This window comes from Capsicum annuum, chromosome 1 (assembly GCF_002878395.1).
Source record: "Capsicum annuum cultivar UCD-10X-F1 chromosome 1, UCD10Xv1.1, whole genome shotgun sequence".
NCBI classification, from domain to species: domain Eukaryota; kingdom Viridiplantae; phylum Streptophyta; class Magnoliopsida; order Solanales; family Solanaceae; genus Capsicum; species Capsicum annuum.
In genome coordinates this window covers 247,154,583-247,175,563 of record NC_061111.1, presented here as the reverse complement: position 1 = coordinate 247,175,563, position 20,981 = coordinate 247,154,583, and the positions used below count along the sequence as shown (strand labels likewise).

At 31.2% G+C, this 20,981-nt stretch overlaps 1 protein-coding gene across 2 annotated transcripts; it reads right to left on the bottom strand.

The window, feature by feature from the left end:
* Nucleotides 1-559: 559 nt before the first annotated feature.
* LOC107849791 (LRR receptor-like serine/threonine-protein kinase FEI 1) lies at nucleotides 560-13,458 on the bottom strand. 2 transcript variants are annotated; one of them, XM_047409732.1, is made up of 14 exons: nucleotides 13,297-13,458; nucleotides 10,811-11,042; nucleotides 10,204-10,339; nucleotides 9,462-9,533; nucleotides 9,320-9,391; nucleotides 8,589-8,660; nucleotides 7,044-7,115; nucleotides 6,873-6,944; nucleotides 6,237-6,322; nucleotides 5,895-6,059; nucleotides 5,459-5,791; nucleotides 3,873-4,118; nucleotides 1,606-1,739; nucleotides 560-1,345 (listed from the first exon to the last, which is right to left on the bottom strand). In XM_047409732.1, exons 2-14 carry the CDS (start codon nucleotides 10,905-10,907, stop codon nucleotides 1,127-1,129), a joined length of 1,776 nt encoding a protein of 591 aa, XP_047265688.1. In that variant the 5' UTR covers nucleotides 10,908-11,042; nucleotides 13,297-13,458; the 3' UTR covers nucleotides 560-1,126. The 2 variants fall into 2 exon arrangements, with proteins under 2 accessions (XP_047265688.1, XP_047265693.1); XM_047409737.1 differs by having other exon boundaries at nucleotides 5,895-6,056; nucleotides 13,297-13,438.
* Between the last annotated feature and the right edge of the window lie 7,523 nt (nucleotides 13,459-20,981).

Below are 20,981 nucleotides of genomic sequence, written 5' to 3'. Positions count from 1 at the left end.
AAATAGCATGTTATCAGCACCTTAAACGTTGTTCAATTTGACATTTCATACTTCCTGCAACGCAAAAAAATATGCTTTAGGCGAAATAATTAGTCCTTCAAACTTGTCATGGATGGTGTGCTCGCTGATCTTCCTCCTACCTAATCAGTTGATGCATCTTGAAAAATGTGTTGCAGAAATGCGCTCGCTTCTGCTCGATTAATGACGTGGAACAGATCAATTATATTGTGGAAAGCAGAAACCAATAGATTCTCAAGTTGTACCAAAGGAGTTCAATATGCAATATATACACATGAATATCAGATTTGACTTTACATATACCCCATTCTGCCCCTATTGGAGGGGAAGGAAAGGTGCTCATGAATCTAAAATTGAGTGAGAAGTATGCACTCTGCTATGGTTCACCAGGCTTGCCAGGAATAGATATCTAATTTAGCCTCAAAATTATTGTGTCTACTTGGCAGTTTGAGACAAGTTTGAGGGGTTACCTATGTATTTGGCCAAATACTTTAATATCACAACTACACTCACATTCATTCAATACAAAGTACAAACAGTATCCTGGGAAATCAAGACTTTAAGCCAACTCATATATCAATTATTGTGGTGAATTACAATATACAAAATGAGATCAATATCGGAAATGGTTGATGTCAAGTCAATTTAATCATTTCATATACAGTTAAAAGAAAAGACTACAAAGAAAACACGAAGGAAGATACAACAAGAAAAGAAGGAATTGGTTGCCCACACCACCCATACAAATCCTCATACAGCCAGGAGGAAACACAACAAGAAAAGAGGGCCTTGGTTGCCGATACCACCCATACAAATCCCCATACAGCCAGGGGGAAACGGAAAAGCTCGATGCAGAGGGAGAAAAAAAATGATGAAACAGAAAAATTGAACAAAGCACACCAAACCCCATGACTTGAAGCATGATGACAGTTGAGATGGCCTTTCTTATCTATTGGCAATTGGCAAATCTGCAGACAGAATGACTAAACAAGAATACACTGCTAATTGTTGCAGATCTTGATCCCCTTATTATCATTCTTCGTTTTTGTTGCATGAGGCAGCTGATGCACAATCCACATCAAATTCTCTTCCAACTTAGTTACAACATTCAATCAGAGTTCGAATCATAGAAGTCGCTGGGGCAAGGTGTCGTGACTTCAGATTCAAGAATCTGCACAACTCTGTGCATGGTGGGCCTCTCCTCCGGATTTGAAGAGACACATTGTGTGGCAATTGAAAGCAGTGCATCCAAGCTCTCCATTTGTACCCGTTCACAATGTGGATCAACTATATCCCGTTGTCTACTCTCAGTAGCAAGAAAATTCAACTGCATTATGGAAATAAGACATAAGATCGAATGTGATAACTCCGGAAACCAAGTTCACAAAATGCAGCCCCTTCTTCGAGTAATAGAGTTCTTTTCTTTTTCTTTTGGAGGAGGGAGGACATTGCCCATTAAAAAGTAGGCAACTCTTTTGTTTGCTTTTGATAAGTTAGCCTACTCTTCAACACAATGTCAGGACTCCAAATAAAGAGAGTACAAATTTGAATAAACCCAGGCAACAAGAAATTAGTGACATAACATACCCAGCCAACAATGTTGAGGCCCTTCTCAATAAATGATGCATCAGTGGGCCGTTTCCCACTTATTACTTCAAGAACCAGAACTCCAAAACTATACACATCAGTCTTTTCTGTAGCTCTACCACTCTGCATGTACTCTGGAAAATAAAGGAATATCAAGACGTCACATAAACAACAAAAAAATATGAACAGACTAGAAGATAGCATTCACCACAGTGTGTAAGAAGCTTCAATATTCGAACCATCCTCTCGACCCTTCTGCGATTTATTTATTTTTAATCAGGTAAAGTATTTTCATGCATAAACATGGCCATAAAACTGGTCGTAAACGAGAGAAATACCAAAAGGTGTAGAGTCTACAAAAACAAAAGGTTCTCTACAAACTCCACCCAGTCTTCTACACAATTAGGAGCTCTATGAGTGCACCAAAAGAAAATAAGGGATAGGAGACTACTTCTCAACTAGGAAAAACTCGACTGTATCCCTTCAAAAGACTCTCCTATTTCAATCTCTCCCCACCACTCACATTAACACGATTAGAACAACATTCTTTTCTCCCTCTCCCGGTCTTCCAACTGAACATCAACTCTTTCACAGTGCGTAACATAGTCCAAGAAGTGTCAAACCACCATATCCCACCATAACCTCATGGTTAGACCACAATGAAGAAGATGATCCGTGTCTTCGCGCGGCTCTTTGCACATATAACACCAACTGACACCAACCTTCCAGTTTCTAAGATTTTTCGCCGCCAAGATCACCCCTCTACTAGCTTAGCCAAGTTAAAAAACACACCTTTTTCTCAGCACATTTGGAATCTATCTAGTGTTACAAGGAATACCCATCTGTAACCAAAAGTTTCTCATAAAAAGACAAGACAAAGAACATCTATTCCCCAAATCACCCCAAAGTATCGGGCTGATTCAACATTGTAACGTGCTTATGAAGTAGAGCCAACGGTTTTTGAAACTCAGTCACCTCTCAGTCATTAAAGTCCCTCCTAAATCACAAGTCCCAGAAAGTTTCCACCTTGTGTCCCCCCTAATATGCTGGATTGTCAAATCTCTTTCGCAAATTATTATGTAGAGACTCGAAAATTCATCTTTGGATATCCCTATACCACCTATGAAAGTTAACTCTCCCCCATCTGCTACCTTGGATGACATATTTACACAGAAATCATCTAATCCATTCATGATATTCCTCCACAAACCACACCCGAAAGGCATGGTGACGTCTCTAGTTATCCAACCCCCATCCGTTGCCCCGTATTTATCAACTATCACCCCTCTCCAATAAGCATTAACCTCTACCCCACATCTCCAAATCCATTTGCCCAGCTATGCTTTGTTAAGAACCTTTAAGTCTTTGATTACTCGACCTCCTCATTTTTTAGGAGATGTGACAGTCCCCCACCGCACCAAGTGAAATTTCGATGCCCCATCCACTACGTCCCAACGGAAGTTCCTTTGGATCTTTTCCACACTGAAAGATCCTTGTTCGAGGTGCCTAACAGTAATCCAAGATAGGTAGTCAGGATGGTCCCAACCCAGCAATTCAAAATCGAAGCTACAGAGGCAATGTCATCCACTTCTCTTACAGGAATAATTTCACTTCCTCAGATTAATTCTAAGGCCTGACACCACCTGGAACCATTTGAGAACTTAGCCTAAATAACCGAATCGGATCCCATATGCATCACAAGGTGTCATCTGCAAACAACAAATGACACGCGAATGTTCCAACAGCCCCAACTGTAGCATTGAAACGCTTTATGTGTCCTTCCAATACAATATTATTCATCATTCCGCTCAATACTTCCATTACTAAAATGAACAACATTGGTGAGAGAGGATCCCCTTGTCTAAGACCCTCGAGCTCCCAATAAGATCACACTGGTTGCAGTTCACCAAGACAGAAAACCTCACTGAAGAAGATGCAAAAGTAGATCCAGTTTCTCCATTTACCCCAAATCCCATGTAGAATAATGTAATCTGGGAATCTCCGATTCACGTGACCATAGGCCTTTTCCAAATCTAGCTTACACAACACACATGACACTCTTTGCTTTTTCCTTGAATCCACCAAGGAAAAGAAGTATCAAACGAGGAACACGTTCAGATTGTTGTGTACTTAAAAAAGAATTGAAACTAGATTACAAACATAGGAAAACAAGACAACACTCTCACAGGTCACAACTATTACAATCAGCATGAATTATTTCCATATACTTTAGAGAATTGAAGTTTGAACTGCCAGAAAGTGTATACCTGGGGCCAAATACCCAAATGTGCCAGCTACAATGGTTGTTATGTGAGACTCTTCATCCTCCAGCAATTTGGCCAGTCCAAAATCAGATACTCGAGCCTCGAAATTTCCATCAAGCAAAATATTACTCGACTTTATGTCTCGGTGTATTATACGAGGCGAGCAATCATGATGTAAATATGCCAGTCCTTTTGCAGCTCCCATGATTATAGTCAACCGTGCATCCCAGTCTAGTTGCTCAGATCTCTCTGCATAGAATATTAAAAACTTTTTTTCATTTTTTAACTGGAAAAGCATATTGAAATCAAGAAGACAAATACAGAAGATCCTCAACACTCAACAGCATAAGCAATGTAAAAAATTGGACGGACTAGCTTAGGATATTCCTCTTTTTTTTTCCTCATAGCTTTTTACCACCAAAACAACAATTTGTAGGATTGCATGGACACTTACATTCGGATTTTCACATGTTCCACTCCTCAAACAAGAACATAAGGTTGAAATTCCATTGTGTTTTGTAATATTCGAGTTATTACATAAAATTTAGTTGTGATGTGTCATTCTTTTTTCTTTTTTTTTTTTTTGAAACTGGTAACTTATAGTGATGTGTCATTTGTTATTTTCTGAAGACTTGTATTTCTCTTTAATTTCAGTATGGAATATAATTAGTTAAAACTCATTTATATGGCATGCCTTGGGTCCCTTTTCGTTGTGCCCTTCTGTAACTCACCCAAGATGGTAAACTGGCGGCCCTGTGAAGGAAAAACTACAGAACTTCTTGTTCTACAATCAAAGTTTTATAGCAACATCACAAAGCATCAATGACACCCCAAGAATTCTATCAGAATGACATAAACTAATTGTTGCTCAGTTACCAAGTTAAACTCCATCATTTTTTTTTTATTTTTGATAAGGTAAAATCATGTTAAATCTATTATATCCAAAGATATGCATGCACGTTAGACTGCTTTGTTTTACCTCTCTATTCCTTTCAGTTTTTGGGAATAAAGTTGGGAGGGGAAGGAAGGGAAGAACATCACAGCACACTTGTCTACTAATTTCATACGTATAATAGACTCAAAAAAGCACTTGTATTATGAGGCAGAGATCTAGTCAAGCAGGCAATCGGCTTGACTCCAAGCTCCTGAGACAATATTCAGAGCTAGCACAACTTGCGACAATGGAGGAGCACTCTATCACCTACGGGAAAGTGTACTATAATTTCCACTGTTCATTTAACAGCTTGCTACTTTTGCTCAGTTTAATTATTTTTAGTTTACAGTGACAGTATCTAACATTGTCATTTATCAAAATGTTATTGATTCCTGGTGGCAGCACAATTTAACGCCATTAAGCAGCATAACCTAAGGTAGAAAGAACAAAGAAGAGCTATGAATGGAAGACAACCAACAGCATCGACAACGATTACTACTCAATATTACAGCATATATCGACCTTATGTTATTAGATGCAAAGTGTCCCAACATATTTCCACTAAACCCAAGTGTACGTGCTAAATTCATAAATAAACATATATCCTTACCCTACCATAAGCAGCAAGACAATTAACAGTGGAAGAATATCTCACCATGCAGAACTTCATCCAAGCTGCCTCCGGATAAGAAGTCATATATCAACAACTTCGATGTTGGAGAATTGCAGTATCCTCGCAGATTTACCAGGTAACGGTGTTTTATGCTTCCAAGAATTTCAAGCTCTCTCTCAAAAAATCTATCAAATCCCTCGTTCACCTTAATAATTTTTTTCAAAGCGAACATGTTGCCATCGTCCATTGCAAGCTTGTAAACAGTACCAAATCCCCCAAAACCAATTATGTGTTCTTCATTCAAAGCCTCCAACTTTTTGATGATATCCTTAGAAGTGTAAGGCAAATCTCCATGAAACATCACAATAGATGCATCTGAAGAATTAAGAATATGGATATTTAACCAAAAGGATCAAAGAATGGAAAAAATAATAATTACTTCAAAATAGTAATTTCTGCATGTGTTCTCGATGAATACCTTCACCAACATCCACTGCGAGGCCTTTGTCGTCATTTTTACCCAGTCTCTTGTAGAGGAAACAGCCCCAGAAACACATAAGCGCCACCAGTAGCAGTGCTCCGATAGTGGCAGAGGCACTTATGAGCAATCGACCAGAATACTTCTTCTTATTTTGGTTTTCTGCTGAAAAAATTGCAGATGGATGTTAGTATGTTACCACGATCCACAAGAAAGAAAAGTAAACATGAAGAGCAGAGAAGGAAAAGATACAAGTGTATGGCTTCTCACAGATAAAATGTGGAGTCAACTTAATATCCAAAGATGACTTTACAACAGACCCATCTCATATATCATATTTACCTGAAGGATGAGGAGATGATGCAGGACCACTGTCATCGCACACCACCTTAACTTGTTGGCCGCACAATTTAAGATTTCCAATAAAGCTGTCAGAAGTTAAGAATCCGAAAATCACGTATTAAAAAAGTGGCAAGGGCTTAAGTTGCCAATTACAACTGAAAGGATATAACTCATATCATGAAATAAAGAACAAGGCCGGCACCAAATGCTACCCTACTATTCACTTGCCTGTCAGTCACAGACCTTTAGAACTGATGGATCAGATAAATAAAAAATGAACCGGAGAATTAAACCTAAGTTCTCAAGATTATCCGAGCACTGATTACAACGCCCTTCAACGTATTTTGAATACAAATAGTTGGAAAAAAAGCATAATATAGGAATTTAGAAAAATTCCATGCTTTAGATTATAGAAAACCCGATGTAAAGATCATTTAGACAGGAATTACCAATAAAAAGAACCAAAACTTTAGAGAACTGAAAAAAACAGTATCGACATGTATACTTATGGTACTCTACTAACTAGATGATAAGGCAACGTTTCATCAAGAAAAGAATGATCAAGAATAACAGACCTTGATGCTTCGACAATTAAAATCGACGCAGTATGGAGGAACTTAAAACTTTGAGACTTACGAATCATTTCCAAAGTTATCAAGGCGCCCATCACCAGGTATTTTCCCAACCAAAAAATTTGCTGACACGTTGCTGTAAACATTAAACAAGAACATTAACATGAAAGGTCCAACCCCACCACAGCCCGCCTAAAAAAGATATAGACTAATAGTTAAGTTCTAGAACACTTACAAAAAGAATAGATTGGTCAGCTTCCCAAGTGATGCTGGGATGTATCCACTGAGTGAGTTACTTGAAAGATCTCTGCCAAAGTTGATAAACCAACATCAATTTGGTTAACTTGCCGGAGCACTAACTAAGTTTGATTAGTATCTCAATTCTCATATGTCAAATTGAGATAGCTCACTTAAAATGAGCAAAGATGAATAGAACTTCCCACAATGATTTTTAACCAAAAAAAAGGTATAGAAGATTGGGTGGCTTTTGAAGAACAGTAGAAAAGTAGAACGTGTTCTACTGGAGGTTCTCTACTTTTGATATACTACTTCTATACAGACTTTTTACGCCCTATTAATATGAAAATTATTTCATGATCAAAAAAATGAATGATTTAGGTGCAAATTTTGGGCACTTTCTGTTATCAAGTTGCAATGCTGCTAGTGCACTTCCTAATAAGTTTTATCTACGTACCCCCCCCCCCCCCCCCCCCCCCCCCCCCAAAAAAAAAAAAAAAAAACTTTTTGTAGATTTTCTTCATAATTTAGCATAAAATCCAGAGGATTGAAGAATTTTTGTCCACTTTGATTGATTTCATTAACTGTATATTCACTCTAATTGGATTTCTTTCCTTCGGCACCCTTTCATGCCAATATTTAGTTGTTACCTCAAAAAGGACTTCAAACAGCCCAAAAAGTTCCAACAACAACAACATACTCAATATATTCCCACAAAGTGGACTCTGGGGAGTGCCCAAAAAGTTCCCTATTTTAAAAATCGATAACAGCCCAGAAGATTCTCACCAAGTTTTCTGGCATTTTGTCATCTTTCACCGTTGGTTTGCATTTATAACCACCTCCAGTTGGCAATTATCATAATGTGCTTTGGTTATTTTTTTATACATAGATCATCGCTAAGACCTATAGAAGAAAAAAAAAATTCTGCCAAGTACATTTAAGATAAGGGAGCAGCAGGAGCATTTTTTACATGGAAGTTCAACTTCATCATGCAATAACATCACACACACATGTTACATAATGACAATTTAAGCAAAACCTTTAACATGCCTTTTCTTTTCTTCTTATATTTCCCTAAAGAGGCTCTATTGAAAAAAGCCATCAATAAGACACAAGTAAATGGCTTCTGTTTCAAGAGCAAAGAACATATTAAACCATGTCTCCTACAGATGGATATGAAGAGAACAAAGAAATCACAGATAGAGAAGCCAGTAGCCAAGATTTTGACAGTAATCCATAAAACGTGTACTTCCTTCGTCCCACTTTATCTGGAACTCTTTACTTTTGGACTCTTTCGAAAAGAATGTCAATTTAACTTTTAACATTTGATTTTACCCTTAATGACATGCTGTTATAAGGACGTAAATTTCACGGCACATTTAAGACCACAAGTTATAAAAGACTTCTTTTATTCTTAAACTCTCTACCCATTCAAATAGTGCCACACAAGATGAAATGGAAGGAGTACTATTCCAGCACATTAAGTGCTGAAAGTAAAAATAGATTCGATGTTTATGGGCATCCTCAGATAAAAGAAGCTTACAGTCTCTCAAGCTTAGATAGGTTCCCCAACTCATCGGGAATCGATCCGCTTAAATAATTGGCCTGCAGAGATCTGAATTAAAGAGATTAGAAGTGCTAAAATTAGTCGGCACTCCGCAGTATATTAAGAACAATTTAGAGCAAATTGTATGCAATGCCAAAAAAAGAAATAATCCCTTGAATTTTCCTGAACATTTCAGAACAGAAACTATGCCTACAGATTCTTAACTTCAAGAATAGTACTATAACAAAGACTATGCTGTGCATTATTGAAAACTGCATGCCTTTTTCCGTTGAACTGCACAGAGTATTTGTTGACTGAACTCTGAAGTTCCCATGTTTAATGCTAAATATTTAAGTTACATGGATGTTTAAGCATTGTAGAATAAACAATCAAACATTCATTTTGTGCAATCCTAGATCATGTTTAAACAAATTTGGTTCTTATAATGAAAATGACGGTATACAAAGCTATTACACAGGCCACATCAAGTCATTTCCTTTTTCAGTTATCTTGCAATATTTTGAGCTCAACACACCTCCAATCTTTCTAAGACTCGTAAAAGGCTCGATCTAATTTTCTTATAATCCTATCAGATGCAATATATCATGTAAAACAAGTTGGAATCTTTCTTTTCCCAAAGTGCTTAATAGTGATAACTTTCAGAATCTTGATAAATGATAGAAGTAACTAAATATGCAAGTTACATCGAACAACTACATTCCACTTACAAAGATTTCAGCTCTGTACAATTTCCTAGTTCAGGGGGTATAGTCCCATAGAAGTTGTTGCCATGAAGAGATCTGCATCTTCGTATGTGTTAACATAGAAAGGCTAAAATCAACATTTAAGAGAATAGGAAGGGAAACATACAGAAACTGAAGCTGGTCTAACTTCCCGATATCTGACGAAATAGGCCCACTTAGCCTGAGATTAGGGAGGATCCTGGATGATTCAAGACAACACTCACTTTAGCAGTTCAAATGAGATAAACCTCCGCAAGCAATTAGCAACATAAGGAAGACGAGTGAGAAAAGAATTTGATGAAAATTAAACATTTAACTATCTGCAAATGGAAAGAAGTAGTAGAGAATAAAGGCAAAAAGAATCTGCAATTAACAATGTCAAAGCACACAAAAGAAATGAACTTCCTTCAGAAGAAGGAACGACAAGTTAATAGAAGTATCATGAAAATTAAGGTATTAGTTTTCATCTTTAACGTCCAGAAGAAGCAGAGAAGAAAGATAAAAAGTGTCTGCATGACAGAACTATGATTAATATTGTCAAAACGCAAGTGCGCCAAGTGAAATAATTCCAGTAGCTAACTGGATAAGGGTAGAGGGCTGGGTTCATCTACCCCATGTTCCGAAGGTTGCGGCTGGCACAAAGGTTGGCTCCAGATAGATTTTTCTATATTCAAAAAAAAAAAGAGTAATAATAATAATGATGTCAAAGCACAAGGAAAGCAAGTGAAGGACCATCTAAGTAAGCCACACTAGGAAATCGGAAGAACTTCTCCGATAGCAGATAATCCAGAATTCTGTAAAAAGGACACTATTTAACAGAATGTACTCGACAAGGGTAAGAGAGTCTGGCATATTCAACCAGTACTCACAAGGATTTAACTCTCTTGAACTTCAGGTCACACTGCACTCCTTTCCAACCACATGGATCAGCATCTTCTGGCCTCCAATGCGTAAGAATACTGTCTGAACCTGGGATTGCGGTCCTAAAGCTATTAAGTGCTTGACCTGCAAACATAGAAAACTGTGTCATTTATGGATTTAGCTATAATACTTACAAGTTGGGATGGGTAACAATGTCAAAATAAAGCACCTAATATTTATATAACATATTGATTATGCTCAATTGATTTTTAAACAACTGAAAATTCAACCTTTTTCGGTTGGTACAAGTGAAAAACTAAGTTAATTGTATCCGAACTAAAGACTTGGCAAAATCTTATTTAATTACCAGCAAAACGTTATAAAACAAGTTTAAATAGAAAATCACCTCACAAAACCAACATTGGAATTTCTCAAAAGTAATACTCGCTGAATAAAGAACTCAACCAGCGATTTGAAATTGTGTATTGTCTTCATCTAGTATGCCATGAATTAATCACGCTTGTTTGATTTCACATATATATTATGAGTAGAAACTAGCCTATAACCACATGGACAACATCGGCAAGAAAACTGAATACAAGAGTAACACTATACCATCAGGACTGAGAGCTTTTACAACTTCTATAATAACGCAAAGTAACGGTATGCTTAAAACCAACAGCTCCTGAAATTTCACATAGAAGCTGCCCATCTCGGCACTGATCAAGCATAATAATATTACTTAAAAACATCTGATATGCCAGGCTGCACTGCGCCTCCCTTGGACATACAGTTGACAAGTTGATGACACCCACGGAGAAGCCAGCAAAGAAAGATACAACGCTCCCTGGAAAAACACAAACACATCAAAAAACATTAAAAAAAGAATCCGAAAATCTTTTCACTTTATTTGCAAATGAGCATTTTTCCATGACAATTACAAATGCAACTTGAAGTTGCATTTGGAATTTGGAAAGGCATAATGCATAAACAAGACCTTTAACTTGACACTAAATTATAACAATGATCTTTAACTTTACCAGTGTACAAGTAGGCCCTTTAACTATACAAAAAAAGTTGAATAAAAAAACACTCCAATCCTACCTAGCAAAATGCGTGTATACACTCAAAACCACGCGCGTCAGAAGTAGAATTGAAGTGTTTTTTTTTCAGCTTTTGTAGAGTTAAAGGGCCTACTTATGCACTGACAAAATTAAAGGTCATAGTTATAAGGTGTCTTTTTTATTAGGTGGCAGCATCTAAGTGGATTACTAATCCACCATGCATGTAAGTTGCAGAATGGGAGTGTTTTTTTGTTCTGCTTTTATATAGTTAAAGGGTCTACTTGTGCACTGACAAAGTTAAAAGACATAGTTATAATTTGGTGTCAAGTTAAAGGTCTTGTTTAGATATTATGCCATTTGGAAAACAACCAAAAACCTTGTTTTCACTTTTTAAATGTTTTTAATTATTTTTTTTCCAAAAATAATACTAATTTTTTTAATTACATAAAATAACCCCATTTAAATCATATCTCATGTTTAAATCATATTCTATGTTTTTAAGAAAGTTACAATTAAATTCTAAATATTTGTTCGTACTCCAACTTTGAAAATTCCAAATAAAGTGAATTTTTTTTCTAGTTTTCATGGTCAAACACCCATTAAGACTCCTCAAAAAAAAAAAGAAAACCGCAGGAGAATACACAACTGTTGAAGCAGACAGTACAACTATAAATAACTAAAACTGAAGAATGCACAACTATTGAAGCACAAAGTACAACAATCTCATAAATTAAAACTGAAAAATGCACAACCATTGAAGCACAAAGTACAAAAACATTACATGATTCTACTCATCTGTCCTGTTCTAGCCTTGTGGATAGAGCTACCTGGCTGACAGGTATCTCGTAAATTTAATTGAGGTGTGTGAAAGTGTCCCATACAACACCATTATACAAAAAAAATGAAAAATAACATAAATATACACCTTAACTTACCATATTTTCACAAATTTTCACACTTACAGAGTAATTACAAAAATCCCAACTAATTATATATCTTAATTGGATATATCGGGGAGCTAATTATGTATCTTTACAAGGAAAATATGTATATTCGTTGGATGTATTACGTATCTCGACAGATCAAAAATTGGAAAAAATGTATAGGGAGCTAATTATGCATCTTTACAAAGGAAGAAATGTATCTTCATTGAATGTATCGGGAACTAATTATGTATCTCACCAAACCCAAAATAGAAATTTGCAATAATTATGCAAAAAATATGTCAGATTTTCTGTAATCAAGCTCCAAATTGCTGAGATTAATGTTGTTTATCCAAAAAAAAAAAAAAACACAACTATTGAAGCACGCGTTACAACTCTCTCAGAAACTAAAACACTGAATTTAACATAAGAATCAAAGCAAAAACACAAAGTTCAGAAGAATGCACAACTGTTTAAGCACACAGTACAACAATCTCACAAAGTAAAACACTGAATTTCACAAAAAACAAATAAAATAAGCAAAACCCAGAAAAATGTACAACAACTGAAGAACACAGTACAACACAGAATTTCACAAAAAATTCAAAGTAAAAAAGCAAACTCAGGAAAATGTACAACTATTGTAGCACAGAGTACAACTATTTCATTAATAAAACCACTGAATTTAAAAAATATATCAAATAAATAAGCAAAACCCAGAAAAATGTACAACTGTTGAAGCACACAGTACAACACAGAATTTCACACAAAATTCAAAGCAAAAATAGGAAAATGTACAACTATTGAAGCAAAGAGTACAATTATTTCATAAATTATAGCATTGAATTTCAGAAAAAGAAATCAAATAAAATAAGCAAAACCCAGAAAAATGTACAACTGTTGAAGCACACAGAACAACACCAAAATTTCACAAAAAATCAAAGCAAAAAAAAAAAGAAGCAAAACTCAAGAAAATGTACAATTATTGAAGCATAAAGTACAACAATTTCATAAATTAAACCACTGAATTTCACATAAGAAAAAACAAAAAACACAGAAGAAAGTACAACTATTGAAGTAAAAAGTACAGGTATGTCAGAAACTAAAAGAGTACCTTGAAAAAGAAAAATCTAGATTCGATCTGCAAGTAAGTACCAGAAGGTGTAAAGTGAAAATTTTGCACAAAAATGGAAACAAAGAGAGAGAAAAAAGAAAAAAAGAAAAGAAGGGGAAAAGGGAATTTATTAGATTGTAGTATAAAAAACAAACTTTTTTTTCCTTTTTATAATAACTAGTATATGTACCTGTACAATGCGCAGATAATATTAAAATATTATTTTTAATTGCTTCATATGTTAAATCATATTACTCACATAACCTTAATAAAAAAATTGAACTATCATATTATTTTTTAATAAGCATTAAAAAAAAAATTCTACCCCCCCAATCTCGATTTTTTAAAATAAAAAATAAGACAAAAATTCTAACCCCCAACCACGTATCGCTAATTAAATAATACGAACAAAATAATCATGTAATTGCAAAAAGATTTAAGTTTCATATTTTACTTTATTATACTATCACAATTAAAAAATATTAGGTCGTTAATATTCTCCGCCTTCCCCATCTCTAACTAAATTTATATGTGTAAAAACAATCATGTAATTATTAAAAAACATTATGTTTCGTATTTAATCTTTATTAATTTTAGAATAATTAATGATAAGGTAGAATTGAAAAAAAAAAGTCAAATATTTTGAGACAGAGAAAGCAATATCAGTTTTGAATGGTATGTAACGAATATAATATTAATATTTGACTTTAATTAGCATGCCACTTAACTTAGAGCTCGTTTGGATAGGAATAAAAAAATTATTTTTTAGTTTAAGTGATTAAAAGCTTAAAATATGTGTTTTTAAATTAAGCAGATAAGTGTTTGGATAAAAGTGCTGAAACTAAAAAAAAAATTGTTGATGTGTTTGGTAAACAAGTGTTGTCAATCACTTTTTTGTTGTCAAAATGACTTAAATATCATTAAAGTTGTTCACACATAATAACGTGAATTATTTATGATTTTTAATTCTAATACTTCAAAAATAATTTCTATTTAAATACACTTTCAACATAAAGTGATTATGCCAGATCAATTTATAAGTATAAGTTATTTTTTTATTTTTAAATATTAAAAAATAAAAATTTTAAGATATTTTTTATATAAATATAGTATTATATTAACATTGCAAGCTTGTAAACAACATAAAATTTTTAAGAATGAAACAAATTATTAAGAAAAATCAATTTTTAAAATTTAAATAGCATGCAGAGATTCTATATGAACGGATAAAGAAGAACTTACCACTCGATTTGACGATAAAAGTTTTGAGTATTTTCTTATGTAATGATGGATTCTCTGAAAATGAAGGAGAAAGATGAAGAGAAAATTGGAGGGAAAAGATAAAAAACAAAACGCAGGAAGAAAAAGAAAGAAAAATCAATAAAGGCTACAAAATTTAGTGTATTATTGAAATTAGAAGAAAAATATAAGGGATAGAAAGATAAATGTTTTGGTCAAAACAAAAAAAAAAAAATTTAATCTAGAAAGTAAAAAACTGAGGGTATCCAGCTTCTCAATTTTTACTTTTTTTAATCTACTTTTAACTTTTTTAAACTCTTTTTAATTTTACCAAACACCTAAAAAAGCTAAAAAAAAATGATTAAAATCTAGTTTGACTAGATTTTAATCCTATCCAAACACCCTCTTATCCACTACTTTTCTTTAATACATTATAAATTCTTATTCCTTATCTATGTCCTTTTTATTATTTATTTTCATAATTTTTAAAATATCTAAATTTGTTAATAATATTTTTGAATACCATTTACTTACTTTATTTTATTTTTAAATTAAACTTCAAATCCTCACCATACATCTACCCACCCCTTTTTTTACATAAGTCATAAGTGTATTATTTTTAATTAATATCTTACTAACTTATCACCTTGCCTAATTTTGAAACATAATTTTTTATTGAGAAATGAAATTTTGACGTAATATTATTTAAACAATTCATTAAATTTCACAGTTACCTCAACAGTATACGAAGTCTCAAAAGTTAATTATTTTTGTGTCAAAATTTATATTCGACATGTATTTATACAGTAGAGTGAAACAGTAAATAAACATGTACATGCTACATTAGTTATATAATTAATTTATACAAACACATTCAAACAATTTTAGATAGAATTCAAACACACATACCAAAAATCTAATCCATCAATAAAAATAATTTTATCTTAATATATGAATAATTTATATGTCAACTACTAAACAATTCGATCTTAATTTTGAATATATATATCAAATATTACTACAATGATAAGGAAAGGCAAAATAAATCAAATCAATTAAATAGATTATTTTACCACTTGTATACTTTTCCTAACATAATTTAAAGGATGCTCATTTCAAATTAAATACTTATATTTACAAAACATATGCTCTTTTTTATCAAGCAAATAAATAAAATAATAATTAAAAAATAATAACTTTTTTACATTTCTAGATTTTATCAAGAAGTATCACTATTATTGTTGGTGCTAGTGTTACTGCGAAAAATATTAATGATTTATTTTTAATCTTAAATTTATGAATATAATAAAACATTTCTTGAGAAAAATAAGCATCAGGAATAAATACCATGTCAAATTTATAATAAATATTCCACCACCACCAACTAAAATTAAAGAAAAAGTGATGAGGATAATCAATATAACCTTTTGTATTTATTTTTATCAAAAATTAAATGAATAAAATCATAACAGAAAATATTAATTACTTGAATTCAAGCTAGAAAAATAGATTAGCATGTAATACCGCTATATATCATCCATCTGCATATAAAAAGTGAAATTGTTAAATAAATAAATAAATATATAGAATATGAGGAATTTAGTAAATAGATCCATGAATAAACCTAATGATCAATTTTATTTAATAAAAGAAAAAGAAAGCTTGGCATTATAAATAACTGTAGAAGTATATATAGGAGAGATTTTGCAGTAGAACTTCATTTCAATTCTAATTTTATTTAAATTTAAATTCAAAAAAAACTAACTGATTAAGATATTGATTAGGATAAATATTAATTTTAAAAAACAAAGCAGGAAAAAATTATAGTTGCTATAAAAAAGGAGAATTCACCACCAAACAATTGATTTTCAATTTAAATTCAATAATAATCTTTATGTGTGGGATAATTAGGGGGTATTTTTAATTTGTATTCAAATTCAGCTTACTGCTTCTACAACATATGTAATAGTGATTGTTTAATTATTTATTCATTTATTAATATTATTACTACTACTAATACAACACATACTACGCACTACCACTGCTATTTTTACTGCTGCTATTGATTATTAGTATTATTAATATACTTCATTTTTAATTTAATATGTAAATAAATTATATTTAGATAGTTTTATAGCATCTATTTGAATTTTTAAAAAGCTAAATACATGAAAGAGTAAAAGTTCATTTAGAACTCTTTAACCATGAGTTTCTATTTTTAAGTTAATGAAATTCTTTTTTTCTAATAAAGGATAATATATTTTCAAATTAAAATATTTTTAATTCATTATTATTATTATTATTAGTATTAATTATTATTATTATTAATATTAAATCAAATGTATTCAAATATAATAGAGTGTATTATTATTGACACTAATAATATTTACGTACTTAGAGAAACACTGCTAATATTATTTTATATTTTATCTTTTATGATATTATGTTTGTTGTTATTACTACTATTATTATTATCACTTTTACTGTTATTACTACTATAATTACTATTTATATTTGTCAATATTATTACTATATTTTTATTTTTATTTGATATTTAAAATTGTTAGTATTATTAATGTATATTTATAATAATAATAATATTACTATGAACATATGGGAAGTTAAGAAATTAGAATTCAATTTCAATACAAATTCAATTTAAATTCAAATTTAAACATCATATCTTATCATATCAATTTTTTATAAGAAGATCAATTTATTTTTTTATCCTTATCGTTAGATTTTTTTCAAATAAAATTCATACTTATCCTTTAATCTATAAAATTGTTATTATTATCTTATTATTGCTACAACTACTACTTACCGGAACAACATATTATTACAGCTAAAACTACAATTTATTTACTTAGTAATTATTATTATTATTATTATTATTATTATTATTATTATTATTATTATATCTTTAATATAAAATCAAGTTCTAATATATATATATATAGAGAGATTATTATTATTATTATTATTATTATTATTATTATTATTATTGTTATTATTATTATTATTATAATTGTTATTATTCCCACCACTTCAATTATCATTGCTAATACTACTATTATGTTTTTTTAAAAAAATTAAAAGTGTTGCTGCTACGTTTTTCTATAAAAATATATTATTATTTTTATTAGTATTAGTATTATTATATTTTATTTAATATTTAAATATATTTTATGAATTGAAAAAGATAGTTTTCTTAATAGTAAGATAATTTTAGGTTCCTAGTTTTAAGCTAATGAAAATTCTTTTCTTAAAAAGGCCTAGTATTTTCAAATTGAAATATTTCTAATCTTTTGATTCAAATATTTAATATTTTTGAATTAATATTTTTTAATTCAAAAATTTTATTACAACACTATTAGGTGTTGTTCTAAAAAGTGCCATGTGGCTATGTTAATATCTTGTCATGTGTCTTCTTGTCCTGCTTTTAGTTTTGCTTTTATATATAGAGAGATTGTCATGTTTTACTTATTTAAAGTCTATTTAATTTTTTTTCAAAATTAAATTATATTAATTTGATATTTAAAACTAAAATTTAGATATTAAATATTTAATGAAAAATACTAAACTACAGTCTTTCTCATATATCAATATGATAAGAAAATATACTAAAATGTTGATCAAAGTTTATTTCATTTGACTCTCAAAGGAACAAGTGTGCCTTCCAATTTTGAGTGTGAATGAGTAGGAATTTAGATTTTATAAAATTAAACATGTAAAATACATAAGTCCTATCTGTCATTATACGAATTTAGATGTTTATTTATGTACACTCAAAATTAAAAATCATATATGTTAATTAAAGTCAAATTAAAAGGATACATTTATATGTTATTCTTTTTTATTTTATAGCTCATTTGAATGGTTGTTAACCAATTTGCTCTCTATAGTCAATAATAAATGAATTGTGATATTTTTATAGTTTAAAATGATTTTTTCAAAGTTAAGAAATCGTCGAGACCCTTTTGCAAATTTACCCTACCTTTGAATGAGGTTAACTACTTTATATTTTCTAAGGCAATATTTTAGAAATAGTTAAAAAAGTAATAGTAGAAAATAATTTTGCATATTCTTAATTTTTTTTTTTTATATGAGTGTGTTATACTTCTATAATTCACGTAACTAGCGTTTAGTCATATATTTTCAAATATATTTGTAAAGTCATTTTTGGATGAAGATTTGGGTGAAGTTTCCCTATACATTTAGCCATGATATTTGAGAAACATTTACCAAAAGAAAAAAAAAAATTTTTGAGAAGCATTTTTCACTTTTAAAAGTTCATAAAAATTGAAATTTGGCCCAAATATCAAATTTTTCTTATATTTGAGTTTGAATTATTTGCCATATAATGACAAATTATATGACCACACACTATTTGTCAAATTCTTTTCTAAAAAATACTTGGAATATCTATAGCCAAACGAGTTCTCAATATGGACTAAAGAGAATGTTGTACTATGTTGTTGATTTAAATACAGTATTTATTTAATTATTACTTAATTTTTATTACATTGTTCCATTAAATTCATTGTTAGATAATAAAAAAAGGTCTCATTTTATGTAACGATCAAATTGGTGTGATCACGTTGTTGTCTTATTCTTTTTCTTTGTTTTTACTTATTACTCCATCCGTTTACTTTTACTTGTGAACTTTGTACTTTTCATCTCCTAAGCAATGATTAATATTAGCATTTTAACATAATACTCATATTAATTGTCTCTTTGTTTGATTTTTACTTGATCTATACTGACTTGCTACTTCCTTTAAAAAATTATTTATCATGAATTTATTTACAAAACTAACCTTATAAATTAAATGTTCTAAAAAATCTAAATCTAATTGTTAATACTTTGTGTATTTATTTAATGAGAAAGCGATAAAAGGACAAACTTCTGACTCATTGATCATTTATTAAAGAGTAATTTTGGTTATCAAATGATTAAACAATTGAGAATAATTTACTTACATTACTTAATTGACATTCATAAAAAGCGATCTAATGAATTATAGGTTCAATCTATAGTGTTTAGCAAAAAAGTAGATATGCCAAGTAAAATAAAACTGCGAGTGTATTATTATTGAAAAATAATTTATTAATAAAAATATTTGTTGTTGCTCTCAAAGTCGTTTCTCCCATTATATTGGTAAAGTGAAACTCCCAAACATTATCTCTATTTTTTGGGGGGGTCAAATACAGATACAATTCCTTAAATTTGTCAAAATTATTTATTTAAATACCTGACCTTATTCTTGTACCTATTGAACACTTAAAGCTAAACTATAACTATCAGGCACATATTATTCACATGGAATAATGTGTGTATAGCACATATTTTTTTCCATCACCTTTAGCCATGATTTCATCTGTCGTTTTCCCCTTTCCTTCTCTTTTCTCTTTTCCTTATTCATACAAACACATAATTTTTTTTTTAAGATGACTTTGAAAAACAACATTTAGATCATAACTTACTGCATTCATTATTTTATTAGTTCTTAAACCGCATTCGGTCAAGCTACGCATCTATGGCATGCTCAGAAATTTAGGTGAAATGAAGTAGACAAGGAGAGTCGGAAGAAACAATATTGTCTAATTTGGAGGACCTTTTAATAGTAATTGCCACATATCTTATGTTGATTTTCTTATTTTCCATGTCATAGTGTGTGAGAATCACGCGCTATATTTTTATGAGATTGGTAGTTGTATGTTTTATAGGCACAATTGTTAAGTATCCCACATCGAAAAAAGGATAAGTAATTGGTCCCTCATATGAACTTGGGCAATCCCCCCCTCATGAGCTAGATTTTGAAGTTGAGTTAGGTCCAAGATTCATTCTTTACATGGTATCAGAGTCAGACCCATCCCAGATCTTTGTTCATCAATGTTAGGCCTTCATATTATATTTAGTCTCCTTATATGGACTTGGACAATCCTTCCCTCATGAGCTAGTTTTTGAGGTTGAGTTAGACCCAAGATCCATTCTTTACAACAATTTAGTTAGTGTTCAAACTTGGGCAATCCTCTCCTCATGAGCTAGTTTTTGAGATTGAATTAGGTCCAAGATCCATTCTTTACAATAATTTAATTAGTGTTCGAGGGTTTAATAGATACAATGCTTAATTTACATGTCTAAATGAAAATATTTTACAAGCTTAAAGGATTGCATATGTACTTGACCTTTTTTTTTTTCAATTTTTCTTAAACTTTCTATTTTTTGGTATGCTGTTATTTTATGTAAACTAGTTTATCGGTGCACGTGTGAGTCAACTCATGTAATATATAAGATTCTGTGAAATATTACTAAAATAGAGTCTTGAGAAAACAATTATACATGAATGAATAAATATATGGAAAAATTACATATATACACAAGTTAACTAGTAGTTATTACAAAATATCCCTATTTTGAAAAATAATTACAAATATTTCATA